The 12,563-nt window shown below is 39.5% G+C and overlaps 1 protein-coding gene across 1 annotated transcript; it reads left to right on the top strand.

Moving 5' to 3' along the window:
• Positions 1–7,867: 7,867 nt before the first annotated feature.
• Positions 7,868–10,255, top strand: LOC309719540 (uncharacterized protein). The gene is made up of 4 exons (XM_082555697.1): positions 7,868–8,285; positions 8,581–8,657; positions 9,461–9,636; positions 10,060–10,255. The coding sequence occupies exons 1-4, from the start codon at positions 8,188–8,190 to the stop codon at positions 10,189–10,191; spliced, it is 483 nt and encodes a 160-aa protein (XP_082411823.1). The 5' UTR covers positions 7,868–8,187; the 3' UTR covers positions 10,192–10,255.
• The last annotated feature ends 2,308 nt before the right edge of the window (positions 10,256–12,563 follow it).

Raw genomic sequence — 12,563 nt, 5'->3', positions numbered from 1 at the left:
TCCTTCGAGAAGCCTGGATAACAGTTCATGAAGACTACTGTTCACATTTTCCTAGCAAAATAAAAATAAAAATGGTATGGCTCAAGACTTTTGCACAGTATTGTGTTATTTAGTGTTAATATCGTATGCAAGTATATAAGTGAGCCTTTTTATATTACTCTAAAGCACAGTGCAGTGTGGTGAACATGTATATGGGAAGCTGCTTGGCTTTTTCTGGTTTCTGGGTAATGGAAACCTTACTCTGTTCAAAAAACTCAGTTCATGACGTTTATATTAATCATCAGCTGAGGTCGTGTTTACGGAGTCAAGCTGTGAAATCATGAGGTTTCTAACAGTTCAGCTGCGTGTCAGCGAATTGATTGAGCTCAGAGTGACGTTTCTATGTGATGCACTGCTTTGCTTCGTCTGGACTGGTTTCATCAGGATTTGTCAGGACTGCCGCTGAGGAAATGATAAGAGCCAGAGCAGAGCCAGAGCTCTGTGGGATCAAACTAGAGATGTGATTACGTTTCCAGTTTCACAATTTCTAAATAAAAGGATCAGAAGCACTCAATGTTTTCCTGAAAAAGGCACCTCATACTTTCAGTAAACCCTCAATATGACCTCAGTGATTCATGAACAACATGAACGACTCGGATTTAATGTGCCAGCTTTGTAGTAATGATGCATTGTATCTCCAGGCTGTCTGCTACCACATTTTGTTTCCCAAATATCGTTGCAGCTGTTCAGGAGGTACGTCTCTTTGATGCTTAGCAGCAGCACAGTTCACTCTGTGATTCACAGCAGTGATGCTAAATCCTGATTTGTACTCCACTGTCTCTAACCTTGCAGTTCATCCGAACATCATGGGCCTTACATCCACACATACACATTTAAGTTCACACAAACAGCACCACCCCCTCCGCCATGGGTTAGCCAGTTTATATGATCTCCCTGAGCTCAGAGTGATGAAGAGTGCGCAGAGAGGCTAAACGAAGAGGGACGGAGCACTAATGGGAGAGAATGAGAGAGAGAGTACAGCTCAAGGGCATGTAATACCATGCTGAGCTGGGTGTCAGTGGAAGAAGGGATTATTTCACATGGTGCTGGTGTCCTGATGGCCTGCTCCAGAAATACAAGCCACACTAAGCTGCCCATCCATCATTCAAAGCAGACAAGTGTGAGAGGTGATGAAGAAGACAGTGGATTGGATCTCTATGAGGTGGTGGGGGTTAAAGACATCACCAAACCTCTGCCTCTCGTGACACACTCAGCGAAATGTATCCATGCATGTATGGAGTCCACCTTGCAGGTGATGCATGTGAGTAGATGAGAAAAGGAAGTGATATTTTCAGAAGGAGGCTGTATGTCAAGTATGTCCATCGTCTTCTGATATCCAGTTCATGGTAACAGGAGTGCTGGAGTCTATCCCAGCTGCTGTAGACTAAGAGGCAGGATACACCCTGGGCAGGAGACTGTTGCATACCAAGCACAGAGAGACAGACAACTATGGTTCCTACAAGGTCATGACAATTCCTGATGAAACCAGTTCAGACTTACAGTATTTTGACCACTGAGTGACACGAAGCTCTGTCATAGAGCATTTTGTCTACACACATTAACACAACGTCAGCATCACTACTTTAACAGTTCTGTTGTGTAAGCAGCATCTCAGCTGATGATTAAGATAAGATAAGATAAGATAACCTTTATTAGTCCCACACGTGGGAAATTTGTTTTGTCACAGCAGGAAGTGGACAGTGCAAAAGTTATGACGCAAAAATTAGAATACAATAAGAATAAATACAGTACACAGCTGTACAGAATAGAATAAAATAATATACTATATACAGTAGAATAAAATAGAATAAAAATATACAATAAGATAAAAATAGAATACGAATGCTATATACAACTGAGTAAAAATACAACGATGCCAGAAAAGATTATTGCACTTAGTGTTATTGCACATGTGTGGATGTGTGTGTTTGTTCAGTTAAAGTCTTTATTATGGAGTCTGACAGCAGTGGGGAGGAAAGACCTGCGAAATCTCTCCGTCCCACACCGTGGGTGCCGCAGTCTCCCACTGAAGGAGCTGCTCAGTGCTGTCACAGTCTGCTGCATGGGGTGGGAGACGTTGTCCAACAGGGATGACAGCTTAGCCGCCGTTCTCCTGTCACTCACCACCTCCACTGGGTCCAGAGGGCATCCTAGAACAGAGCTGGCCCTTCGGATCACCCTGTTCAGTCTCTTCCTGTCCCCAGCAGAGATGCTGCCGCCCCAGCAGACCACACCATAAAAGATAGCAGAAGCCACCACAGAGTCATAGAAGGTCTTCAGGAGTGGGCCCTCCACCCCAAACGACCTGAGTCTCCGCAGCAGGTACAGCCTGCTCTGCCCTTTCCTGTAGAGGGCGTCTGAGTTATGAGTCCAGTCCAGTCTGTTGTTCAGATGAACACCAAGGTACCTGTAGCTGTCCACAGCCTCAATGTCCATACCCTGGATGTTCAGTGGTTGCAGTGGAGAATGCTTGTGCCTGCGGAAGTCTACCACCAGCTCCTTGGTTTTACTGGCGTTGATCTGGAGGTAGTTCAGCTGGCACCAGTCCACAAAGTCTTGAGTCAGTCCTCTGTACTCCTTGTCGTCCCCATCAGTGATGAGGCCGACTATTGCAGAGTCATCAGAGAACTTCTGCAGGAAGCACTGGGTGGAATTGTGGGAGAAGTCTGCAGTGTAGATGGTGAAGAGGAACGGAGCCAGAACCGTTCCCTGTGGGGCCCCCGTACTGCAGACGACCCTGTCCGACACACAGCCCTGAGTCCTCACATTAAAGCCAACTTCAAGAATCAGTCTGAACTCATTGTCTATAGCAGAGTCAGAGATGTCTAGAAACCAGAAAATGTTTAGTATCAGTGCAGGAAACAGTGTGAAGGACAGCGTGATTTAAGTACTTTCTGTCAGAAAAAGAAATATAAAACACTTTTATATTGATAGAGGATTTATTGGTCACATGTTCATTGAACCATTGCTCAAATGTTTCATTCTAGATCAAAATGGATTGACTAAAGATCACCCACTGAGCTTCACAGTTACAATGACCAGCTCTAACTTGTCATGAGTCCTTGTCTAAAATGCTCAAAATACTGTTGCTCTATTTGCAAATTCTTAACAATGGAATTAAATTACTATTAAACCTAAATCATGATGAATATATTAATGCACCTTCATACTGTTAGTACCCAGGCAGTAATAATAGTCCAACTATGTCCTACATGTGCAGGTCTCTTATATCCTAATTTGACCTTGGCTGACACAAATTATTCAGGGTAAGTGTATCTGCCTAGATTGTACCACGCACATCTGCATGTGACATAATGTCCAGCTTTGGGCCGTTTACCAGTGTTGTAACTGAGCCAAAAGTGCTCTGAGTTGTCATGTTTAGCCCCAGATGTGTCTGCTATATGAGTAGGTAGTTAAATATAATACAACCACACCCTCGCATTTCAAAGAGTGGAATCTTTTCAGACTCTTCCATTTACACGCAACTTAAGTTACTTAGATGATTATCAGTATGAATCATTTATCAAACTTCAAAATCCAGTTGTAACAGAAATTCAGCACATGTGTATAATTAAGTCAGTTCTTAGATATGTATATATGCAAGTATGTTAACATTTCGTATATGCAAAATGTGAATATATCTGTATCTACAATACTGTACAAAAGTCTTGAGCCACCCCAATTTCTTTATAATTTGCCAAGAAAAGGGGAAATACATAAAATATAGCATGTAAAGCAAACAGAATTTGTTCTAATGAGCTTGGAAGTCAATATTTGGTGTGGCCATCTTTTTTCTTCAACGCGACCGGAACCCTCTTAGGCAAACTAATCCATAATTCGTGTAAATAGCCTTCAAGAAGGGTTCTTCAAGCTTCTGGAAGGACATTCAAAGCTCTTCTTTGGATGTTGGAGGTCTTTTGTTCTTTTCTCTGACAAAATGATCACGCACTGCTTCAGTAATGTCGAGGTTTGGCTATGGGGAGGCCAATCCATGACTGATAGCGTTCCATTGTGTTTTTCTATGCAGGTCTTTTACTGCATTGGCAGTTTGTTTAGACAAAATGCCAAATACCACTAATTGAAAACAAAGCCCCAAACTATGATAGAGCCTCTACGTGTCTTAAACATGACTGTAGACAATCATTGAATTGTGTAATTCTTTCCTGACCTCTGAACTCAAATTTGGAGTCATCGTTCCATAAGACCTGACTCATCATTTGTGGGTGAATAGTAGATTGATCAAATGAAACACCGGATGCATTTCTCAGCTATCGTGCTATGATTTTGCTGAGTTATGTTCTTATTTCTTTAGGACATGACAATAAAATACTGTGCATCTGTTGTAGATATTTTTTTTTGGCGTGACATGTCTTCTGTCCTTCACATGTTCAGTATCCTCATATTTTCAAAGGACACATTGCATAACATACAGTGATATGCAAACATTTTCAGCTGAACTGAGCACTTTTGGAATCTCTTTGTTGGTGCAAAAAGGATATTTTTTGTAGTATATGATGTAACATATATTTAAGTTTTGAAAGCATTTTCAGCTCAGATTTTCTGGAAACCTTATAAAACACAACTAAACATCATGAATCACAATGAAGCTAAAAGTGTGACATTTCACATGTATATTTCAAAATGGGTGTGTTGCATTACGTTGCAGACATGACTCAGCTGCTGAGTGTTCTACCCAGAAGAAACCCCTGTCCCAGCAGATGGTCTATAGCGGTTGTTTGGAAAGAGCCATGAGCCAGAATTAGTGATTACAATCAGTTGAAGCAACCCTGCATATGGGCTTTAGAGCCCCAACAAGATGTTACATATTTTGACTCCAACAACACACAGGTTTATTTCCCTACCCAGGAAGTTTTGTAGGGTCTTACCTTACACTATAAAGCATCTTGAAGCAACTGTTGTTGTGATTTGGCATGCTATGTTCAAAGTCTCTTAAAAAGGACCTTTCTTCCCCAGTCTGTCTTGGCCATGTCTACACGCCTAAATCCGATTCTGTGATTGGCTGATTAGCGGTTTGCATTAACAAGCAGCTGAACAAGTATATTTAACAAAATTGCTGGTAGATACGTAGAATGTTACGGGTCAAGCTGATGAAGGTTGGGAGTGATCAGCTGTGTTTAACTTCAGGGCTTATCTGAATTAATGCTACGCTTTTAAGACTAAGCCCTAAAGACAGATGTTGTCTTAATTTATTCATTAAGTCTCTTCATGTTTCTGTCAGCCTTATGAGTTGGACGCACCTTGTAGATTTACTGTAACTAGAAATATGTAAATATTAGGGGTGCAACGATACACAAAATTCACGGTTCGGTTCGATACTTTGGTGTCACGGTTCGATATTTTTTCGATACAAAAAAAATGTTCATGCCTTTTTAATTTGTCATTTATTAAAATTATAAATATATATTTTAACTCAAAAGTACAGTTTTTAAATTTAACCCTAACCCTTGTGCGCGTTTTTTATTTTGACAGCGAATGCGCACCTGTGGACCACTTATGTGCAGCCCTGGTTATTTAGCTTGTCATATCGCAGCCACAGAAATTCTTTTGTCCATGAAACCATAAAGCTGCACTTTCTTTTTGCCTTATAGTCTGATTTGTCATAACTTCTCCGTTTTGTGGTAAGCTTTTCTTTGGCTGTCACTTCTTCACCCTGACCTGTCTTATTTGGCTCAGAAGAAATGAAATATATATCCTCCTGCTTTTACACACGCACTCACATAAGCTCAGCGATTCTCTGCGCGATCAACCTCTCACATGTTTAAGCTTGCTGCGGGAGATTTCACTTGTCATGTTTGCATAGTGAGCTAACGATTAATAAGACGATGTCAGAGGAATTGGTGCACAAATTATCATCACTCACAGATCAGTGCTGTCGCTCTCTATACACAGTTCGCGCGATTGCAAAGTGAAAGCAAAAAACAAGCGCAAATTCAAACGCGATTTCAATATGTCACATATTGACAGTGGCTCACCGATGCCAATGACATAATTACCCAGCTACATTTCTGAAAGAATGCAAAAGCATTGACATATATTTTTCTTCCTACAATAGCCCGACGGGCAGGGAAGAGATAGATTTTGGTAGCCCGACTGAAAAAAATCGCTAGCCCCAGGACGTCGGGCTAGCGATATTGCAAGCCCTGTATCTGATTGAGGAATCACTCATCTTTGGAAAAGAGAGTTTATTACAGAGAAATGTCTCTTTCCAAAATAAAAGCTATACAATCCGCTTCTTCTGGGCTATATTCTCAGCAGCATAAGGAGAATCATGTGCTAACAGCTGTCTAAATGACTCGGCTAAAGTTAGTAGCATGCTTGTTGTTTTTGTCTTTGCACTAGGATGATGTCGGCGTAAATGTGCAGTCATATTCGTTGTGTTCCCACTAGTGATTTCAGGTTAATCTCGTTGAAATGACCTTAACGCCACAACACGGCAAATCTCCGTTAACGAGCTACCGCCGATCGCCCCGTGCATGGGGCTAGACGGCCAACACGTTAACGAGCTAACTGCGCTAACACACTAGCTCCCACCCATGTAATTGAGCATTGCGTGGCACATCCAACATACTGTTTTACTTTAGTCCATGACTCGCTTACCTTCAGGGTCATACGTCACATGAAAACCAAAATAATTCCAAACGCCAGATCTGGAGAGCTTAACTTCTGTCTTGCTAGCTTGCCCTGCGCTCTTCCTTCTGACTATGCTGTCTGTGTTGAGCACTCAGTGGATCTGCGCTCACAGTGCAGCCTAGGCGAAGTAGTCGAACGCAGATTCACTGAGCGCTCAACACAGACAGCATCGTCAGAAGGAAAGTTGATAAAATAAATTACAAATGTTGTATTGTTCGATACATATGCGTACCGAACCGAAAGCACTGTATCGAACAGTTCAATATCGATACGAATATCGTTGCACCCCTAGTAAATATATTTATTTATATATTTATTTTTAGAATTATTTAATACACTGATTTATGTCCTGTGCCTGCAACCCAGTAAATGATTTATTCCTCAAGTGAGAAAAAGGTTGTTCAAACTATTTTAAACAATTTTAATGAATATATAGCGCTATAATAATCCCTAATTATTTCCCATATATATATTAAAACATTAAATCAGATTGATAATGGCCATTACTCGGTGTGACCAGGCTAAGCTGAATTCATTTAAGGTACATTTGTGACCTTATGACTGACTAATATTAACTATATATGCTAAAAACCAGATGTGCATTATTAACATTTAAATCAATTAAATTAAAAGTAAGCAGTGATTTTAAAATTTATTTCAAATAACCCTTTTTGAGATGCACAAATTCAGCTTATATAGTCAATGGAGTGTGAAATGCTTGTGTGTTTCTAGCGTTTCTGATGATACAAGTGTTTCCACTCCTGCTGTCTGATAAAATCCATCAGCAGCAGGTTTAGATGATGGTGAGAAGACTGTGATGAAGGATGACTGCAACTTAAGAGAACATGTATATAACAAATGTGGACCTGAGCTGCTGAGCAAATATCCTATAATAGTGAGTGAGGGGCTATTTTTAGCCCATGTTGCCATGTGTGAGGAATGCTCTCTGCTGCACGCTCAGGCAAACTGTACATTTTTTGTGCACACGATAGAGCGTCATCCTAATCCCATGCATGAATGGAAGAGACGATGAGCTCCAATCCACTGAACTAAACTGCAGAGAGATGCGCGCGCACACACATATCTCTTCATTATCAGTATTGTTTATTTATTATTTATTATGTGCCTCTGTGTCTATTCTTATCCGTCCTGTATCTGAACCTTTCTGTTGTTCCTGTTGTTTTACTGGCCCGACAAGCTGAAGATAAAGCGGTTCCTCTTTTCCATCTTCCTGCCGTTATTTGCATGCTTCACTGACATGTAAGTTCAGGAATAAAAGATGCCAGTGTTGCAAATTTGACTGGGGCTATCAAGACTGGAAAGTACCCTTCATTGCTGAAGTCATACTAGGCTTTTTTTTTTATTTAAAGGAACATCAGTTGCAGGTTAATTAAATGCCATCTCAATATCAGGACTTGTTTATATTGTCAGTGCTGACTGACAGGACATAATGCTTTCTTCATAATACTGGAATATTTTAGTTATCTGTAACAGGTAATGGCAATACCTCTAAAACGCCACATGACAGCAGCAGAGATCAACAAACTGCTGCTAACCTGCAGCCAGCATTATTTCCCCTGCAGTGATGAACAAAGGTGAGGACTTTTTTTTATTATTATTGTTTTTACAACATCATATGTCAACTGAGATTAAAAATTGAAACTGGTAAAATGCAGTGGTTCAGCAGCAGCTATGCAGACAGGGCTGTGTTTGGCTATTTTAACCACAAAAGATCCTCAATGGTTTATTGAGCAAAATTGACCTCGAGCTGCAAACTGTCCATCCTCTTTCACTTCTTCACTTCATGATGTGAGAGGCACAGTACACCTTGGACAAGTTGCCAGTCTGCTGCAGGTTTAACACATAACCACGCATGTCTTTGCTCTGCAGAAGGAAGCTGGAGTACCTGGAGAAACTCCATGCAGATACAGGGAGAACATGGAAACTGCGCACAGAACGATTCAAACGTACGACAGAGAACTTATAGGTGGCAGTGCCACACTACAGTATCGCTCTTCTTTTAACCCCTGAATTTTCGCAAACATGTCCAAATTGAGAAAAATTCTATTTTTGAAATGGTCATGTTTCCTAAACTACTCATGCAATATTGATAAACATGGACTGGTATGAACTGAAACTTTATCAAGTATGGCATGCAAATGTCAAACTTCTATCCCGATCTAGTATCATGAAATCTGCAAGGCTGTAAAGTTACATTTTTTAAGTATATCAACATATTCTTTTACAATTTGGTGTTAAGATGCACCAGTGAAATGCATATAACCTTTGCACCTCATCTATTTGAGTCCAAAATTGCTAAACATTTTTTGTCATATTTATGTCACAATATACTGAGTAACTGAAAAAACACATATTTCTTGTCACAACATTCCACCCAGACATCAATATCTTCACCTGGTGGGTTAGGCTATAAATAAATGCAGTAAAATTTGTATTTTCTTTAACTGAAGTGGAATAATCCTGTTGCGCTTTCTAATAACATTTTTCATAACTCTTCTCTATATAGTTCTTTTTCTGATTTTTAAATTGTTACATAATTGGGACAGATGAAATATTATATGCTATTTTTTATCAGATAATATATGATATGCATACAATTTATGATTAAAGCTCATCCAAACAATAAATGTGGAAATGTGGAAACTTCTGGCTTCAATAAACAAACATGGCAAAAATTCTGAAGTGAAGCTTCCAAACAGGTCTTCACAAATAAACTGGTAACAGAGGTTACATTTGTGTGTTTTTCTAGAGACAATTTCCATCAAACAAAGACAGATATCAGTGCTAAAAGGGAGCACCGTTATAACACCACAAAATGTCCAGGCCCCATATTTAACATCTACTGGACAAAGGATGTTGAAGATTGAGCTGCCAGGCACGAGGACAGATGGCAGACGTATGACAGAGGAGGACATTGGGGATAGGGTGAGATTATATTATATTAATATCAATGTTGACATAATTCTGATGATAGAATAGTTTTGCTCAGAGAAAACAACTTTTTCTCTGTATAAAGCTGTATATGCAAGACTGCAGGCTGGTTTTTACAAAAGCAGAACTTTCAGTGTAAGCTGCACATTTGTGGCATATGCAAATGGTGCTTCCACCTTGTTGCAGACCGGTAAAACACAACTTCAAATAACAACTTTTTACAGAAGTCGTTGGAGAATTCCCAGAATGTGTTCTTACATGCACTGTACTGTTTAACGTATTTGCTCACCTGCCTTCACATGCATGAACTTGAGTGACATCTTAATACATAGTAATATGATACCCTTTCCCATTTGGCAATGACATATTGCATAAGGTTTAGGAGCGTGTTTATGGGAATATTTACCACTTTTTCAGAAACACTTTTTTATGGGATTTCCAGCATTGACTGGCGAAAGTTTGCCAGCTCTGGGCACTATGCTCCTCAGCACCCACCCCTCCCCTGCAGCTGAGCCACAAACCACACATACCGCCATCGCCCGACTTTGACCGGGGAGCCGTCCGGCCTAGCCTGGATGAATGGATTTAATAGTTAAATGTATCAGTTGTGAATGAGCATTAAAAAACTTGAGTCCTCAAAACTCAGTTTCCAGATGCAACACAATATAAACAAGAAGCACTCCAGGAGGTCAGTCCACCACCGAGCCAGCTCACTGTCCGCTGTGCTTTTAAGGGACTCGTATTTTATTTTGTCTTCATTCATTTTTTATTAATTGCTCTTTTTAAATGTACTTTGCACTTTGGTCAGATGTGACGTGATATTTTAAATCCCATTATAGTACTTTCTATATGTTGACAATACATCCCGCACTTTTAAGAATCAAAGTTTTGCAATTATAAAGCTTTATATCAACTTTTGACAAATAAATAATTATGTTGACCTTGAAGACTTTGGTGGATGTAAAAAGAAAAGTGGGACATTTAACAGAAACTCTGTAAGATGAAAAACATCTTTTTAATAAAAATTATTTTGTAAGTTGTTAAAACCTGATTTTTCATGGTGTGAACTCCCTTCAGTTGAAATAAAATAAACCAAATTAAATGTTACTCAGCCTTTTCTCGTCAAGCAGCACATACCTGTAACCTTATACTCAAAGAGCTAGGGAACATCACACTTCTCAACACTTTCTCTATATCTGTTCGTGTTGCTGGATGATCAGTAAATTAGTTCTAACCCTTACATTTTGTTTTTGCTATATCATGTTGTTTATGATGTAGTTTTATCAGAAATTTATTGTATATTTTTTGTATCGCATTTGATACAATTTTGGCAACTTTTGTTAACAACAATGTTAATTTTAGACCAAAATAGAGTTTTGTCCATAACATTTTGAAATTATGGCACGTATTGATCATGTTGATGAGATAGAGGTCTTAGAAACTCATGTAGCAAACATGATACGATTGGCATTAGGCTTAACTGTGTGTGCACATTTTTATATACCATCAGTTGAAAATAGGTGAAAATATCCTTGCTTGATTACATTTTTCTTATTCTGTATTTGACATGATGTTGTTCATACTAATAAACCTCTTAATGTCCACCAGATTAGCATAGAGATGTTTAAAGTTTGGTTTTCCTCCTCACATATACAATCACCAAATACTTCATTAGTTACACCTATTCAATAAGTTAATAAAAAAAACGCTAACAGATGGATGTATGGTGTGAGTTTGAATATCTAAGGAGAATTCTTCAAGGTCATTAATATTTAAACCTAGGTGACATCTTCCTCAAGCTATTGTGCTCACAAGATTTTCAGAAAACTATATTTGAACTTTTCTGAGATTTTTAGTAGATTTGCCTATGCTATCAATTTGAAAATCCTACATCATCTCATTTTCCAGTTTTGTTCGCAGAGTTGGGTGTCCACACTTCACGTCCAGCGGTGTGACAGGAACAACTCATAGGCTATTTACAGAAGGAAAAATATTGGATTGCAATCTATTCATTTCCGCCTCAAGTCACGTACGTCATTCCACCGAAACCATTGCCGAAACTATTAAAATCACGAAAGTGTATTCATACATATGACCAGAGTGACGTTAAATAACACAGATAAAGTTATTATTGTTTTCGTGCTGTGGAAACATGCCCCTAAACAAAACACCATGTAGACAAAATTCAGTTTCAGGATGACAGTGCAAAGTGACTCACTGTGACTCTATGCCAGTCAGTTAAAGAAAGTGTGATGAATTTACATGTAGTCAATAGCAACACAAACACACTGACCAATTTAAAGGATTTGAAAAGAAAATTGTGCACAAAAATAGTAATAAAGTATGCTGTGCTTCTGGATAGAAGAACATAGGTACTCATGTACCATGTGCATTTTTTATTAAGTTATTTATGTTCGTTGCTAAGCAGCAACAAACAGGGTACAGCAGTTTTGTCTCTCAGCAAGAAGGTCCTGGGTTCAAATCCTTCATGTGGCCACGGCCTCTCTGTGTGGTGTCTGCATGTTTTCTCTCCAGGTACCCCGGCTTCCTCCCACAGTCCAAAGACATGCAGTTAGTTGGGCCAACTGGACTGGTGATTCTAAATTGCCTACAGGTATGAATGTGAGTGTGAATGGTCGTCTTTCTCTTTGTGCTAGACCTGCGACAGACTGGCCACCTGTCCAGGGTGTACCCTGCCTCTCGTCCTATTTTAGAAGTTCCAGCCCCCCGTGACTCTGATAAGAACAAGAGGAAGAAAATGGATGAATGGGTTATTGCTGTATATTGCTAGGCAAGTTCTAAAACTTCACCCTCTTAACTAAATCCAGAAAAAATTCAAATATCTTTTGACCCCTGAACTTTGGCAAAAGTGATCCAATGGTGATACGTGTTTCAGTTTCTTTGCTATGGCCTCTCTTCCT

This window comes from Aulonocara stuartgranti (assembly GCF_965226115.1).
Source record: "Aulonocara stuartgranti genome assembly, chromosome: 12".
NCBI classification, from domain to species: domain Eukaryota; kingdom Metazoa; phylum Chordata; class Actinopteri; order Cichliformes; family Cichlidae; genus Aulonocara; species Aulonocara stuartgranti.
Note: the sequence above shows the minus strand (reverse complement) of the source record. Positions and strands in the feature narration are given on the sequence as shown.